The following is a 17,842-nucleotide window of genomic DNA, read 5'->3' on the forward strand; positions in this document are numbered from 1 at the left end:
TTTAAAAAGGTAGCTTTGTAAGCAAATTATTAGTTACTTACAGCTAAGAACAGTGTGTTAAGTGAGCCAGAGATTTTCTTCTTCATAGTTAATCATTAAACCCATGGAATCACAAGCTTCTGCAGTCATTATTAGTTGTGAGGCCAATACATGAATTCAATCTTGATGAGGCTGCAAGAGTGTTAAAAATGCAGGAGGAAACAATAAAATGATAGAATATAAGAAGTTCAAGCTATATTCTACAAGTTATTTTGTAAAATAAGAAACTGAAAAAACTGAAATAAAAGCTGAAATTTGCCTTAGAGGGGAATAATGAGGAATGAGACACTCTTACCTTTAGAACTTGTTAAATATTGTTCTTTTCCAGTTGTCTGAAGGTATACTTCACTGAAACCAAGCATTTCACAGAAGTGTTCTGGCTGTACAAGTTCCTTTTCTGACAAAAGGAAAGAAGCAATCTAGCCTTTTCCTTGCTGCCATTGCTCTTGCAGCAAGGAGGCTTTCATTTAAGATGATACCACAGAATATTCTGATTTAATAGGGACCCATAAGGATCTTCAAGTCCAGCTCTTGAGTGGAAAGCCCATACAGGAACTGAACCCACAGTCTTGGCATCACTAGCACCAGGCTCTAACCAGCTGAGCTAGGTGTTGGTGGGTCCTTGCTCCCAAACTGCTATTTAAACTACCCTGTATTTTTTTCCCACATTTAACTTCCTTGTAAAAAAAGCAAAATTACTGTTTTTACAATGAAAGCATGCAGAAGTTTGATAAAACTGGAAAGCTTGATTTCCAAGTCTGAACCAACATAGAAAAGTGACTCTTCAGTAATGCACAATAAACATACAGAAACATTTGGAGTTCTAGGCAGGTCATCAGCTTGAAGTAGGTGAACCTTCAGAAAAGATGGTGTCATTTGCATGAGCAGTTTAATGTCTGGGGTTCTGATACAGTCAGTACTATGGCTCAGACAACCAAAATGCTTCTGGTATCTGAAGAAAAATTCACCCTTCTCAGTCATTAAGGAATTCTCAGATCCCTTATTTATATTGTGTACTTCTCTATTTTTGATGATGAGAATTTCTGATAGTTCTTTTTATCTCTTCCAAAACAGAATTAGACCACAGTTAGCCAAAGAGAAGATTGAAGGATGCCATATCTGTACATCTGTCACACCTGGTGAACCTCAAGTGTTCTTGGGAAAAGATAAGGCCTTCACTTTTGATTATGTCTTTAACATTGACTCACAGCAAGAAGAGATCTATGTACAGTGCATAGAAAAGCTGATTGAAGGTTGCTTTGAAGGCTATAATGCCACTGTCTTTGCTTATGGCCAGGTAAGCTTCACAATTTTATTTTATACCATTTATTTTGAAATAAAGAGTTTTTTGAAACTGATTTTTCTCTTAGATTTCTGAATGCATTAATCTGGTTTTAGCATCTTGGGTTTATTTTCAATGAGTTACCCACTAGGAGAGTGTTGAGTTTATATAAATTCTGCTTAGACTGGGAGTTGAAACAGAGAATATATATAGGTCACAGATCTGAATTTAATTGTAATACTGAAAATAGTGTCAGTCCATATAATTCCTGAATTCACCTCAATGCAGCAATACAAATTATTGACCTACTCACTTGCACTATAGAGATAGGTTGTACTGAGATTCTTCTCTGAGCAACTTTTCAACCCACTGCATTTTTAGAGACTTTTGGGAATAGGAGCTTTTTAAAAATAGATCCTGGAGAGCTTCAGGCCACATTGTTTGCTTGTGGGCAAATTGTAGAGATCAGATTCCAAAGTCAGAGAACTTTTCATCAAGAACACATCCTCTTAGTACACTGGGCATACTCAAAGCTGAGCACAATGCAGACAGTGTGTTACTGTCTTCCAAATATTCCTTTACAAGTTGACTGCATAAAATGTGGTCTGGGATGCTGAATTTCACCTGTTAGGTGTTGTATCTCAGGTTAGCCAGGTGAAGTCTATTCCTAGTCAAACAAAGCAGTTTGCAGATCCAGTTTAGCAGATTATGTTCAGCTGTGTGATCCTATCTTTGTCTTAGACTTGACCCACTAATTAAGTGAAAACACTACACTACCTTGACTTCTATTGGACTTCACATTTAATTAAATTATCTTCCTAGTGAAGACAGAGCTTGTATTCTTTAGAATAAAGTGAGAACAATGGGAATATAATACCTGAGATATTCAGACATCTTAATTAAGGGAGTCATTTGATCTACCTCAGTAAAGAATTGCAAATGCTGCTTTTACCTTCAAAATACATGTTTCAATTAACAGCCTTGGTTGGAAACATTAACTCATCTTTTGACCTAGATAGAGAAGACAGCTCAAGGCAAATGTGAACTGGTTAGGGAGAGTTTCTAGGGGAAGGGTTATGAAAGATTGAACTGCTCTCTGCCTTCTTGTATGTGGTCTCTGGATAAACAGTTGAGTTTGTCCAAATTCTGCTATTTATCCATATTTCAAAGTGACCTGTTGTGTGTGTTAATACTGTAAAGATGGCAGGTTGATGTGAACATTAGTGTGCACAAACTGTATTTCTGTGATGATTTGGTACTATTAACATGTTCTAGTGACTACTCCTTCTACTCCTTTTTCAAAATAGACAGGTGCTGGCAAAACCTACACCATGGGCACTGGATTTGATGTGAACATAACAGAAGAGGAGCAAGGCATTATATCACGTGCTGTTAAGCACCTTTTCAGATGTATTGAAGAAAAAAAGCAAGGTGCTATTAAGCAAGGACTTCCACCTCCAGATTTTAAAGTGAATGCACAGTTCTTAGAGGTAAATATGATCCACATTTGTGGGTGTAACTTTATGTGGATTTTTTGGTAGTTTTGTTTTGGTTTTGTTTTTTTTTAAGAAAACAAATTAAATATTTTTTCTTGTTGCTTCTTTTAAATTTTATTTTCTCCCAGGATGTTTTGAATTAATATACAAGATTTCAAAAGGAAAATTGATACGATTTGCTTCTGCTCTTCAATTCATGGAAAAGTCTTTTTTTATCTTACTCCAATTATTTTACTACTTCCCTTCATAGTATTATTTTGAAGTAGAAATATTTGTTTGTCATCATTTATCCCTTTCTGATTGTAGGGCCTGTTGCTTTTGCCTGTTGGCAATTCTTGAAAAAACCTTAAAACAAGAAATCATAAAAGCCCCTCTAATTGTATTTTGTGGCTTCAAGCAGTGACCATGCTTTGCCTGCTTTTGTCACTTCGCTGTAGATTTCTTTAGCTTTCAAAATCTGTTCAGAAGACTTTCTTTCACCAAAGAAGAAACCTAGCATGAAAATACTTCTTTTTGCAATTCCCACTGGTTTAGGATTGGGCTTCAGTGTCATGGTTCCCTTCTTTCTTAGATCCAGAGAAAAGAAAAAAACCAAAAACCCTGATCAGTACTGTGGCAGAACTGCTCCCCTTGTACTTTCTTGTAGACACAGCTACTGGTAAGGGGCCATAACATCTGTGATCTTTCTGACCTGCAGCAGCTGTTGCTTTATGTCTTGTAGGGTTTATACTGTGCCTCCTGGCTGTGGAACTGCTCTTTAAATTGATTGATTTGGGTGTAATGTATTTACATTTACTACCAACCTGAAAAATCTGATACTTTAGGAACACAGAGAGGCAGAATCAATTTTAGGAAGAGCAGGTGTAAATTTGTTTTGCTTACTTCAGTATGTACAACTTTATCTACTTGGGGGTAGAAACCCCCAGTTCAGTATTACCCTGAGAAAAGCTGTTAGTTTACTTCAGGAGCAATAAAACCAAGTCCTTTAGTCACTAACAAGCTGGCATTTGTTTTGTATCAGACTAGGCTTGTCGTTGCTACCCTTATGCAGAACCTTTTGTTGCTCAGGCTAATATTTGCCCAGAGAGAGTTGGCTTGAGCATGTGCTGTGGGAATGCTCCACTCTGTGCACCAGGGAGCTGCAGCTTTGCTTAGGCAGCTGCAACATGAGTAGCATAAGGAGCAGTAACCAGTGTGGTTTCTGAATTTATTGTGTTTTTTGACATAACATTACAAATGTGATTGAGTCCCAAAATACAGGGCAGTGATTAAATGTTACAGTGAGAATGGTATGAAGAATGGCAGCCAGTGCAATGTATTTCAGCTGAACTGTACATACTGAAACCTGTCTCGTTTATCTATTTAGAGAAAGGTTAAATTATGTATATAATAATTTGTCCTTTAAAAAAAAAGTCATTTTAGTTGGTAGATTTTTTTCTTTTACTAAGACTTTCCCAGAAGGAACTTTTTCAGATTAGTTTGATATTATGCACTATTCTTGTGTCAAAAAGTATCCTCTTCCTCCCATCCTGTCTACCATTAGAGCTGGATTGCATAAACAATAATTTAGTCGTTGAGCAAGTTGAAGCAAGATTGTATTTTTGGAATAACTGTGAAGTCTTACAGCTGGATAACTGTTGGGAACAGTGACTTCAGTTTGCTACTTTCTTGCCTTTCTTTAGTTGGCTGCAGTCTGCCTCCCTTAACTCTTTGCTTTCCTGCTTTTTCAAAAGACAGGCATATGCAGTCCCATCCAATTGCAGGTGTGTTATCAGGATCTGCTCCAAATTGTGGCATCAGTTTGTTTGAATTTATGAAGGTAAAACATTAGTAAGAAGATTCCTACATAGACTATCTATGCCTAATAATTAAATATAATTCCTTTTTTACTATGTAAAGGATTAAAAGCATCACATTCACAAATGCTGGTTTTTTTCTTCTCAGGGATGACTTTTTGCTTTTGAGAGGAGAAAGCCACTTACTTTCAGTACTGTAAGAAAGTACCTTGTGTGAATACAGATCTGTTGTAGTGGTTCTTTGACTGTTGCCTAGGGATTTAATCAGGAATTGAATTAGTTCTGGCTGAGCTTTGCTGACATGAATTAGTATAACTAAATTAGAGACACTTGACATGTTCCAGGGTACACAGGCAGAGACTTCAGCCATGAAATTCAGTGGGATAGTGTTTTTTCTGGGTGGGTTGTCTGTGTTTTCCCCCCTGATATCTTCAATTCAATCTAAACACTGCATGAAGTTGAGAATATTCTTATGGAGTACAAAAGCCCTGCTTAAGAAGACATGCCATAGTATTTTTGGACTGATGCTTGGTGTCTTTAAGAAGCAGCTTGCACAAAAACTATTATTATATATCAAATTCCTTCCAGCTCAGGAAGAATTTATCTAAATGAGAGTCATAGAAATAAGAAGGTGTGAGAGAGGAGATGAGGAAAGGTGCAATGGCAGGGAAAACAAGTGGAGTGAGTTGGAAGTGTTTGGAGCAGGGTGCAGCCAACTGAATCCACAAAAGAAAAGCCCAAGGTTAAATCTGAAGACAACAGGTGCCTGTCACAGAAACCACTCTTGTTCTGGTGGCACCAAATTCCTCCTCTTCCCTGGTCCCACCAAAGAATTTTATCTCAGATCTGGCAATGTGAAAGAATTTACTGCATCTTTGGGTGGCATAATAGGAAGTCACCTTAATTTGCAGCTGCTCTGTCACCTATTGTCCTTGTAAATTTCATGTCCTTTTCACATGTTTCGCATCTTTTAGGTGTGAGAGATTTGGATTTTTACAATTTTTGGTATGTGCCATGCACAGATTTGTTAGCCATTGGAGGAATTCCTCCAAAAATGATGTTTTTTGTTTTTGTCTTCTCCTCAGCTTTACAATGAAGAAATTCTTGATCTGTTTGATACCACACGTGATATTGATGCAAAGAATAAAAAATCAAATATTAAAATACATGAAGATTCAGCAGGAGGAATTTATACAGTGGGCGTTACAACCCGAACTGTGAATGGAGAATCTGAGGTGATAACTGGAAATAAATGACACTGTAACATGCCAAGTAGATTCTAAAAATGTCTGTATGCTTTGATGTCTGTTTAAAAATAGAGGTGATGTTAACTTATATCTGTCTCCTGGGCAATTAAAGTGTAAAATCTAGCTAAAGTTTTTATTTTCTTAATTCTTTTTAGCCTTTAATCTGATATATTTGATACTAAGTGCATATCACTTTCATTTAAAGCTGGGAACATACTTTTTTTCATAATATAGTTCTGCTGGGAGAATTTTGACATATATGTAAATCTGATCTTCCAAATCTTATGTATATTATTTTTTCTTTGAGAGGAAATCTTTGCATTTGGCTGATGTGAAATAAACTGCTATTCACGTACTCTGTAAATCTGAATACAAATGTTATTGTACTGTTTTTTTGTACAGGTGAATGAAGATAAGTATGTTACTCCTAGGGTACACTTAAGAGGGGAATACAAAGATTTACAGAAATCAAAAAAAATACTTTTAGTTAGCTTATTTAAGGATCTTTGTCCTTTTTTGTTTTTTTGTTTGTTTGCATATAGGAACTGCATGCATAGCAAAGAGAGAAATTTTAGCCCTAGAACATTTTCCCTTTAACCAGCAAGGGATGCAATGTGCTTGTTGCCTGTTTTCTAGATGATGCAGTGCTTGAAGCTGGGAGCTTTGTCCCGAACCACTGCCAGCACTCAGATGAACGTTCAGAGCTCACGGTCCCACGCCATCTTCACCATACACTTGTGTCAGACCAGGGTCTGCCCCGCGTTTAACGCCGTACGTACTTTTGCTGTTGGTAAACTTCTCTTTAGTAGCCATTTCTCAAAATGAGGATAGTTTTGGCAGCCACTGCTATTTGAATTGGACTTAGTAAGGATGCTGTAGTCATCATAATGCTTGATGAATTTGCTAAGCATTATAATAATTTGATTTAATCTGTGCCTATGTAACCATCCTCTAGCCAGAGGCAACCATAAATTGCAGACTCCTACAGGAACCTACCTATTCTCCCCTAACGTTTTCTTCAGTATTTTGTTGCGACGTACACAAGTGAAAGTTAAAATATAATTTGTCTTTAATTGGGAAATCACATTTCCCAATTAAGTGTCTTAGAAGTTAGTGGGTTTAAACTTGCAGTCAGCTAACTGAAACTGCTTGGATATTTCAGATTAATTGTTGATATCCAATAAGGCGCAAGTAGAAAAGCATTAAATTCTGAGACTCAGTGTATATATCTTAAATAGCTCTATATTTGGGGTGCGGGTATTTTGTTAAATCTATACACCTGAAATTCAAACTATGAATGAACATGGAGCTGTTCTGTAGAATATTCTCTATGTGACTGATGCAGAATATTCAGCTGTTAGTTACTGTTGGGTGTATGTTCTAAAGAAGAAATGTTGTCTGAAGAAATCCACATTACTGAAAACTACAATACCTTCAGGGGGACTTAACTTGAATATTCTAAAGGTCTTTTGCATATAATTTTTAAATATTGCGTACTATCTGGCTAGCATCTGACCCATAGATATCACATTTTTATGCATGCGGAATAGTGAATTGGGTTTGCAGTGCTTTTTGGGGGTTACTTTTATTTTTTAATAGTACAAATAATAATTTACAGGCAAAATGAGTGTTCCTTCCTGATCCTTTGTGGTATGTAGACCTGCTTTTTGCACCTGCTAAAAAACACTTCTTTCTGCTTTCCATGCTAAAACTGTGGATTTGGTGGTGTGGTCAGCTGTCTTCATTTGGGAGGGATTGGCATCACACTCCAAGCTCACACAGGGCACTTCAGTCACTGCATGCTGACACTGTCTACTCGGAAATTTTTGTTGCAAACTGTCTACTGGAGAGTGAGAGGTCCTCTGGGGGCCTGTTTCCTGCAGGCTTTTGGCACAGCAGTCCCCCTGTGCTGGTCACTTGCAGCCTTCCCTGCCCGCTGAGGTGCCCCAGGGGACTGTTGCCTGGCTCTGCCTGTGGCTTTACAGAGGCTTGTGTTAGAGGAAGAGGTGGCCATCTTCTGCATTATGTCAAACTGTTTTGTTTCAGCTTTTCTTGGGAGATACGCACAAGATAACCTGAGTGTGGAGCTGGGCATTTCTAAACCCTTAATTTTTTAAGACAACACCCTCTTCTTTCCCTGTATTGTTTAGGAGAGTAGAGGATAGACCTGACACTGTCCTCTGAACGCTCTTGGAATCTAAATTAATACAGGCTATTATTGGGTGGCCAGGAGAGATGTAGCTCAAGTTTCTGCAGACAACAGTTTTGGGAGACCTTTGTTACCAGGGCAACGCGGTTCCTCCTTCTCGGGTGACAGCCGTGGCCGTGCCCCCTCTGTGCGGTGGCCTGTGCCCAGGGCTGGCAGGCAGCCAGGGCTGCAGTGCTCAGACGTGCTCCTGGGGCTCTCTGCACACCAGCCAGGCTTCTGGGAAGGTTCTGGATGTGCATTTCACTTGCTAAATGAGGGAGAGTGAGGGGATGCATTAATCATGGCTCCGAGGGCTGGGAATAAGAGTGTGGCCCCCAGAGTGTAAACATCAAAATAATAGAAATAATGATTGCTGCTCTTGTGGAAGTGGCACAGTTCCCATTCTCTTCTGTTACTGCTACAAAAGGATGCATGAAATATTTAACTACCATCAGAAGGGTTTGGTCTGCAGAGATCTGCATTACCCTTTGTGAAGGGTACTGTGGGCTGGCTGGCCAAGGACATAAAGGTCACCACAGAATACCTGAGGGTCTTGTGTTTGGCTTTTTCATTAGGTTTGGGCTTGTTGGTTTGTTTTTGTTTTTTAAGGCTTTTCTGGGTTACCTATGCTTAATGTGATTAGAAGTTCTTAATAAAGCTTGTAGTTTGGACTGTGAGAGTTTGTTATGAATCCAGTATACACTTGATATGTGCTTATTATCTGATACCATGCCAAGCTAGTAGAAATTGCCTTGCAATGGGTGTCTTACCAGTAAGGTCAAGAAGTGACTGATTTAAAGACTTTTCTGATTGGGTTACTTTCCTGACAATAAATTTAACTACACTTGTAGTAAAATAAAAGTCTACAGTGAATGGTAGAATGAAACTAATTGACAGAAAAAAAGTTTGGGATCGTCAAAGGAAAAAGGGTAATTTTCCTCCTGTGCTTTGGCATGTGAAGTGGAAAGAGGCTGAGGCTGTGGTACCTGCCCCAGGGCAGTGTGTTCCTGGGCAGACTCCCTGCACTGACAGAGGCTTGCAGCAAGTGCCAGTCATTACCTGGGGGAGCAAGGTGGAAGGGACAAAGGAACCTCATCATTTTCTCTTGTTCCCTCCACTGTTCTTAATTTCTGGGAAAGTCAGAACTGCTTGTGGAATATTGACTGCTAGGAGAAATGGTTTCCAACAATGATTCCCAGTGAAAGTTGAAGAATCATCCCACAGGGAGGCTGGTGATGGGGTTTAGAGAGGTATAAAATCAAGGTATCTTTCAGCTATTTGGCAGGTTTATAAACTAGCTGGTTCTGGTGATTTTGTGGGGTAATAATGTAATTAATTTTTTTTTTAATCAGTTTCCTTTGACAATCGATTCAGGAGTGCATTTTACAAGAGATACAAATTTGTTGCTCATCTTACTGGAGACTTGTATTATTTAATAGATCTTTCCCCTCATTTCTTCATCAAGAAGCAATGGTAGCTTGTACTTACAGTAATTTATAATCACATGCATCTAGAACTAGGTCTTCAAGAATGATATGTTAGTACATAAGATTAAAATGGAAATAGTATGTTTCAAAATACTGTTGTTATAAAAGAAAGAATAAGGAGATGGTCATAGTAAAGAGGTAGTTTTGAAAATAATTGTTGATTGAACTTTGCAAATGTTAATGTGAAAGATCTCACCAAGCCTTCTGGGTTCTTCTTTGCTTCAGGATAATGCCACTGATAACAGGATAATATCTGAGTCTTCTGAGATGAATGAATATGAAACTCTTACTGCCAAGTTTCACTTTGTTGATCTGGCGGGATCTGAAAGGTTAAAGCGAACAGGAGCTACAGGAGAAAGGGCAAAGGAAGGCATTTCCATCAACTGTGGACTAGTAAGCCTATACAACTATTCAATATAATGTAAAACAAACCCAGGCAAAACACTTAGAAATGAAATTTATAGCTTATAGCTTAATTTTTTTTTGTCTGTGTACTGGCTATTTTTTAATTAACTGTATTAAACGAAGTAATTTTTAAATGAACTGTATTTATTGTTTTTGTTAATGCTGAACTGCACTGAAAAGTAGAGCTGGTGATTATCAGTGGAGATGATAGTTTCATGTCTTTGTTTTGTGCACCATGGCTATGTGGAGGCTCTTTTAAAGTCTTTTAACTGTTTTAAAAAAGACATAAAAATACATGTCTGTTCTATATGTGAAAATACGTCTCGTTTTTCTGGGCTATTGTGCAGTACCAGTTTTCTGGCATATTGTTCAATTCAAATTTTCTCAATGATTCTCTTGCCATCATGACATTGGTTATTTTCTGTAGTTCTTCTGGTTGTATTATATGGAAGAGAAAGAATATTCAGTTCAATTTCATCATTGATATAAGCACAAAGCCAGCAGGATTTGGGGGATCTAGAGGACATAGTTGTGTCCTAACAAAGAACACATAAAGTGCATGAAGGTGGAAATCAGTGTGATCTAACTAATATAAGATCACAAAACTTCTATTTGCAGTGAAGTCCAGCCCTCAGTTTTGTGGAACAGATTGAAAGTGCTTTAAATCCTTCAAAGCAAGCAGGGTGTTCATCTGCTTGCTGCAGTTCTTCATCTGCTGGTGGCAGCTGCAGCATTTCCAAAGCAAGAACTTGCAGTACAGGGCGCCACCTAAAGCAAAATCCTTCAATTTGACTGAAGTGTGTGTGTTTCCACATAAAAATAATTTCACAGCCAAATGTTTGATTGTTTATAAACAAGCATTAGATCCTTTTAGTAATGGAACAGGATAGTCATGGACTACAAGCCTTTAATTTCAAGTCTTAAATGCCCAAATCATTATCAGACATTTTTTGCTTTACAACTGTAGAGGTACTAAATTCTGAGGGTTTTTTTCTTCATATAAATGCCCTATATTTTATTCTAAATGTCGCATAAAGCAGATAGATAAAATTAATTTTAAAGAAATTATACCTACTATTAGAGGTAGGGTTCAACTTTGTCATCTAAAGCAAATATTTGTTAGATTAAGTAGTACCAACTTTAGTTGGTGACTGACATGAGATATTAGTAGTGCATATGAATTGTGCTAAGCACTTTGGCACTTCCAGGTACCAGACTGTAAGTCATCTAATGCACTATTGATAACACAAGAATTTCTACATGTAAAATACAGAAATCTTCAGAAATACTTTTATGCTAACTGTCATGAGTATATTAATTTTCTCACAATATGCTGACTCCAGTTTATAGGTGTTTTCATATAAAACTACACAGGAGCTGATTCTGACTCGTGTGTTATGTGATTTGGTGTTTTATAGCTGGCACTTGGCAATGTAATTAGTGCACTGGGAGATAAAAGCAAGAAGGCAACACATGTACCATACAGAGACTCAAAGCTTACAAGGCTGCTTCAAGACTCTCTTGGGGGAAACAGGTATGAAAATTGGAACATTTCATGTATTTCATTGTGAATGAGCATGAATGAGAACATAATCTGCAGAAAGTAAAATGAACATTAAATGACAATAAAAGTCTTGTTGGAGGAAGATTCTGGAGATAAATTGTTGTGCAAATATTGCTGTCAATGGAAGGTTTTAAAGAGGATCTTTGCGTTGTTCTTTTCAGTGCTATTGTTATTTTACTAGCCATGAAGCTTCAGGTTACTTAGAAGTTACCATTTTCAGGCAAGTTCTTCCCATGAAAATATCTGTAGATTGTAGATGGTACAAATTGTAGGTTTTGTTTACAGCATATTTTAAAGCTGTGCTGAGTTTCTCCTTTAGAGGTTGTTTTTTTGTTGTTGTCATTGCTTTGCTTTTTAAATGTCAGTGAATTGTTTGTGCTGACTGCCATGCACAGGAGCTTGGAGTCAGTTTACCACCCACAGTCACTTCCATCTTTTTAGAGATTATGTATCTCAGCCTATGATGCATCTGTTCAGTTACGTGATGCTGGATTGCAGCCTAATAAAAACAAAGTAGTGTTTCACCAGTTTGTATGAATCCATTTGTATACATTCTGAACATACAGTGAAGGGAAGCTTTGACCTCTGAAGGCTTTATATAAGGAAACATTAACAAATTTATTAAAATAAGTCAGATTTTGTATTTGTAATGCTAACATGTACAAATATAAGAGAGACCACAGCTGAGTATATTTCACTAAGGTAACACTCTTGTTCTTGATCCAATATGCCTGGCTCCTGTGTCTGGGAGAGTAGGAAGTTTTACCCCAAAGGAGTAGGGAGAAGTGGAAGAAAATTCTCAAACTGTTGTGATGCTCTTCAGAGAGATATAGGTTTAGTAACAAGCTGAAGCACTGCAGTGTGAGGGAGAGCCAAAAAAACAAGTAAAATAAGGGCTAGAAATTTTCAAAAGTGCAAAAGGGAGGAAGAAATTCAAGAATTACAAACAAATCAGCAGAAATCAAACAGCATAGCTCTGCTAAGCTCTTTTTGTAAATAAATGCAAAAAGCACTTAATTAATTTTTTATCAAATACACCAGCTACTGAGCATGTTTTTTTTAAAAAAAATCTATAATCGGCCTTTTGTAGAAATGCTATTTTGACTCTGAAATATGTTCACGTCTGACAGCTCCGCGGCTTCCCCCGTGTTCTTCGGGAGCAGTCCCGGAGTTTATTTGTGTGCGATGGGGGCGGCGGCCGAGCCCTGCACAGACCCTCCCTGCCTGGGAGAGAATCACAAGGGAGAAAAGTCAGGGTTTGGCATAAGGACACTTGGTTAGCTAAAGCAAAGTCACATATGCAAGCAAAGCAAAGGAAATAATTCATTTCCCATGGGCTGGCAGATGTTCAGCCATTCCCAAGAAATCCAGGCTCCATCGTGCCTCATAGTGACTTGGGAAGGCAAATGCTGTCACTCTGGATATCCCCCCCTTTTGTCTCAGTGCCCCAGCTTCATATGCTGAGCACGATTCCATATGGGATGGAATATCCCTTGGGTCAGGTAGGCTCAGGTGTCCTGGCTGTGTCCCCTCCCAACCCCTTGTGCACCCACTGGTGGGGCAGCCTGAGGAGCAGAAGAGGCCCTGACTCTGTGTAAGCCCTGCTCAGCAGCAGCTCAAACATATCTGTATCATGGACCCATAGTAGGTGTTCCCAGCACAAATCCAAACCAGCTGCTGTGAATAAAGTTAGCTTTATCCCAGCCAAAACTAGCACAAATGTACAGATAGGAAATGCTGCCCCAGAATGTTTTAATGATACTTGTATGTATTCTTTCTGTCTTATTTTCTGATTGATGAGAATTGTGTGGATGCTTTCCTTCCCCCCAGTTTTTTTGTGACATATATGCTGCGACATCTCAAATCAGCACGTTGCTGTTAAGGAAGATTTTTTTCATGTATATTTAAAATCCTCACATTTTTAATGTTTTTTTGTCTGGGCTTTGGTAATCGAAATGTGTTGGAAAGCTAAATTTTAACAAATATTGCGTTTTTTTCTTCTGGACAATCAGATTTAGATTTCTTTATGCCTTTTCTGTAGCCCTCCAACTTCCACTCTAGGTATAACCGTCCACGTTATTGTTTCTCTCTTAACAAATACTTACAGAAATTTACTAGTAAGGATTTGGATTAGGTTGTAGTAAATCCTAAGTTAACAATGATGAAAACATTGTATCACTGTACTATTCTCAATAATCCTTATTTTAAATATAATGCTGTAACAGTTCGGAAGCAGCACTTTAACATTAAATGTTTCTTGAATTAGTCAAAGAAAAATATGAAGCATTGATGTTTTAAAGGGGATGTTAAAATGTATAATATGAAAAATTAAAACCTTCCTAACTTCAAGAGCAAGGGGAGCAATTTAAAGAAATGGTGACATAAAGGAAGTAGAACAGTGTCAAAAAAACCTGGTCCATTTTACAATTCAGATAGAAAACTGGAGTTCAAATTGTTCAGTTTTCAAGATGGACACATAGCAGAACCAGTCCTCTGAGATTTAGAAAAGTCAGCATATTCTCAATGTCAGAATTAAAAAATTTATTCCTAATCTTGCATGGCTTTATCTTGAGGACTAAAAGAGTTTGGAGAACTGGCACAAAGATACAGGTGAGAACTGAGGAAGAGTTGCTGAAAGTGACTTTTTTGTATCCCCAGGCTAGTTAGTTACTCTTTCTAGCTTAATTTCCCAGTGTGTATGGTGGACATCGATTGTTTGCCTCACAGAGTGTTGCAGGGATTAATTTTTTTTGTTTTAGTCTGAAATGATAGAAAGTGAAGATCAGAATCCAGCCTGCCTGATGTAGATAATGCTTCTTTACCCCAGAAACAGTTCACTCTTTCCAACCTAACTGTCCAGTTTGTGACATACAACAGAGAAGCAAATTCCTTTAAAACTTACAGGAGTATACTCAGTCCATCAAATGCAGATGTTTTACCCTTTCTGTTGAGAATTTAGGCAATGCATGCACCTTCAGAGTGATCTGCACCTGGAATTCTGGTTCTGACCTTTTAGGCTGTTCTTACCTGATGTGAAATGAGTGTGCTCCAGGGACTGAGGGAAGGAACCTGTTGAATGATGGAAGCTTGGTTGGAGTGAAATTTTTTTTTCCCTGCATTTGTCCTACTGAGTCGTGTTGGTCTATCTACTTTATCCTCCATTGGGAGCATGGATATCCCATGATGGGATGGCTAGGGGATGTTTTAGGAAGCTGAAAGAAGCATGATTGTTCATAGCCCTCTTGGGCCCAGAGCTCAGGTCCTGCTGCTTTTTGTTGCAGAAAGTTGCTTTAAGAAGTGGTGTGGTGCAGATACAGTTACAGACATAGAGTGCTAAGGGTAAGTCCCAATTTGGGCTCCTGTTGGAGAACAGGAGAACTTGCAATGGAGAATTCAGCCAGTTCAGAGCCTGAGGTAGGGAATAGGCACATTAGACATGTATGGACAGGTAAGATGAACATTTGGGTATCTTTCAGATGAAGAAGGTAAGCAGCTCAGGAATTACAGTAGGCAGTCCTGACAGCTGCATGATCCAAATCACTGTTGAGGAATTTAGATTGACTATAAATGCCTTAATCTAAGTTTATGTATGATTGGGCAAACTGAATGTAATTTGGGAAACGTTTCTGGAAACACTCATTAATTGCTTTTACAATTTCATGTGTGGAACAAGTAATGATCTAGCATCTCCTGCTCTATGCTAGGGAGATACAAGACATAGCACCTGTAGCACCTGCTGACCTTTGTGGTTGATGTTTTGGAGTGAGCTAGATGCAGAAATATTTTCACAAATACTGTAAAATTGCTACTCTTGTTTCACCTCGTGCCTGAGCACCTGTTAGCTGCTCTCTGCTCTTTTTTCCTGGGTGTGTGATGCTGACCTGTGTTTCTGGCTTCCAGTCAAACGCTCATGATAGCGTGTGTGAGCCCTTCAGATCGAGACTTCATGGAAACTTTGAACACATTGAAGTACGCCAACCGGGCACGGAACATCAAGAACAAGGTGATGGTTAATCAGGACAGGGCCAGTCAACAAATAAATGCTTTGCGCAGCGAGATTGCACGGCTACAGATGGAACTCATGGAATACAAAACTGTAAGTTTGTCCTCTTAGGATTTCTTCTGCTTTAAAATGCTTATAATTCCACAGGTTGGTTTTTTTTCCCCCTGTTGACTATTTCCACTTCATATGCTAAAAACATTGGAAAAGCAGCCCTGATGTAAACAACAATTAATTCCAGAGATAACCAGATGTTCTTAGAAAATGTAGATTATATCCTCAAAAAAGAGATGTCAGCAAATGTCAGTGATATTTACTGATAATGCGTGCTGTTTGCTTCCAAATCAAAAATGACCAAACCACAACTTAGACTGATGCATAAGTGAATGTGTATAGTTACTGTGTATTCCTTTGAAAACTTCCTAGATGGCTAAAACAGTTTGTTTTAAAAATCCAATCTCAAGTATATAAGGCAAATACTCATGCCTGTTTCTTCCTGAATTTTAATCAGTGTTTTGAGCAATAAAGGTCATCACTAAACAGGATCACCTTTTGCTCTTCTTGAGCTAGTATTCTGATTTGATAACATTTATGTTCTCATTTTTTAACCTCTTCAAGAACTTGTATTTCACACTAAAGTGGAATTAATTGAAACCCAGATGCTAAGGTGTTGGCCCAGACATCAGTCTTTTGAAAACTATCCCTTTATCATTGTTTTAAACTCTTTGAGAGATTATCTTGTGCTATGAGTGTCTGCTTAGAATTGTAAGTCATCTGTGGACTGCATTTCCTAACTCAGAATTTTTTAAGTATAGATCAGCCTTGACTAGTAATAAAATATTTTTACTTTCTTGAAGGGTAAAAGGATTATAGATGAAGAAGGTGTTGAAAGCATCAATGACATGTTCCATGAGAATGCAATGCTGCAAACAGAAAACAACAACCTGCGTGTTAGAATTAAAGCAATGCAAGAGACCATTGATGCTCTTAGAGCCAGAATAACACAGCTTATGAGTGATCAGGCCAACCAAGTGCTAGCCAGGACAGGTATGCTGTGAATGTGCAAAAACTGCTTCATAAACTCATGAACTTAAATTAATTGTATGTCCTTGCTTCACTGATCCCTTGAAAAAAAATGATGCCTTTTTATTAGCAATGTAGGACCTCCTTTGGCAGGGATACATATGATTACTTTTTCTGTTTCTGGAGTCCTTTTTTAATAATACATATAGTTTGGTACTCTGATTTGACCATCCATTTGAAAATGTGAAACATGAAATAATATTTTTGTATAAGAATTATTTGTATGCTTAGCTCCTGTGGTGGTTTAACAAACAGACTCCAAATTAAACTCCAGATAAGTAATTTTGATTTAAGCATTATTAAAATGTGTTAATATGGAAAACAAGTTACATATGATGATCACATGAGAGAGGAACAAAAAATGTAACCCAGTTAAAAAAGAAAATCTATTTTACAAATAAGTTAAGGTTTACATGTACCAAGGTACCAACCCTTTGCTGGTACCTTGTGCCTAGTAGCTATATTCAGATGTTTATACTGTTACCACCCTTTCTCAATGTTTCCCTTCCCTCATTCCCCTTTTTCCTCTGTCTTTCAAAGGAGAAGGAAATGAAGAAATTAGCAACATGATTCATAACTATATCAAGGAAATTGAAGATCTCAGGTATTTGCATTATATGCATTTGGACAATTTTTATTTAAAAAAATAATAGAAGTGTTAGCAATGCTTCAGCTGTTTTCCTGTGTGGGGATTACTTTAGGAGAGTGGTCCTTCAGCTTCTAAGACCACCTGGTGTTGCTCTTGGACACAAAAATGTAAAATGTTAGAGATCAAACTGACAATAGAAATGAGAGTAAGATGTTGCCTAAATTATGGTGGTAACTTAATATTGTTGCACCAAGGACAGTAAAACTTAGAACAATCGTTTAAAACTTTATAACCTCATATAAAAATGACAGCACTGAGAAATTGCTTGTTTAAAAAAAAATTAAAATAAAATACTTCCTTTTAAAATTCAAAACCTCTTAAATATTTTTATTTATTTATGTCTTAGACATCTACTGTGCAAAAAATTATCAGGCCTATCCTCAGTTTACATTAGAGCTTTTGTGTAGCTTTCATATACTATCTGTATTCATAAAGCATGTGTATAGGTGTGTGTGTATATATATAAAAGGAAATTAAAGGAATTGCTACATTGTATTTTTTAGATTTCACCTTGGTTTGTAGTTTCCTTTTAGACAGAATGTAGTGCATTGAAGTTACAGAGGCAAAAGAGTGTACACTTCGTGTACTGGAGATAGTTGTAATTAA

The 17,842-nt window shown here is 37.6% G+C and overlaps 1 protein-coding gene across 4 annotated transcripts in view; it reads left to right on the forward strand.

Annotated features, from left to right (window-relative positions):
• KIF21A (kinesin family member 21A) overlaps positions 1 to 17,842 on the forward strand; it is an 86,903-nt gene that overhangs the window by 28,956 nt on the left and 40,105 nt on the right. For all 4 annotated transcript variants that reach the window (XM_059471833.1, XM_059471831.1, XM_059471829.1 and 1 more), the window contains exons 2-10: positions 1,114 to 1,336; positions 2,629 to 2,811; positions 5,699 to 5,848; positions 6,497 to 6,631; positions 9,761 to 9,928; positions 11,359 to 11,474; positions 15,405 to 15,600; positions 16,362 to 16,551; positions 17,128 to 17,191. In XM_059471833.1, the coding sequence (XP_059327816.1) occupies positions 1,114 to 1,336; positions 2,629 to 2,811; positions 5,699 to 5,848; positions 6,497 to 6,631; positions 9,761 to 9,928; positions 11,359 to 11,474; positions 15,405 to 15,600; positions 16,362 to 16,551; positions 17,128 to 17,191 (1,425 nt within the window). The remainder of the gene's footprint in view (positions 1 to 1,113; positions 1,337 to 2,628; positions 2,812 to 5,698; positions 5,849 to 6,496; positions 6,632 to 9,760; positions 9,929 to 11,358; positions 11,475 to 15,404; positions 15,601 to 16,361; positions 16,552 to 17,127; positions 17,192 to 17,842) is intronic.

The sequence above is a fragment of the Ammospiza nelsoni genome, chromosome 5 (assembly GCF_027579445.1).
Source record: "Ammospiza nelsoni isolate bAmmNel1 chromosome 5, bAmmNel1.pri, whole genome shotgun sequence".
Taxonomy (NCBI): Eukaryota; Metazoa; Chordata; class Aves; order Passeriformes; family Passerellidae; genus Ammospiza; species Ammospiza nelsoni.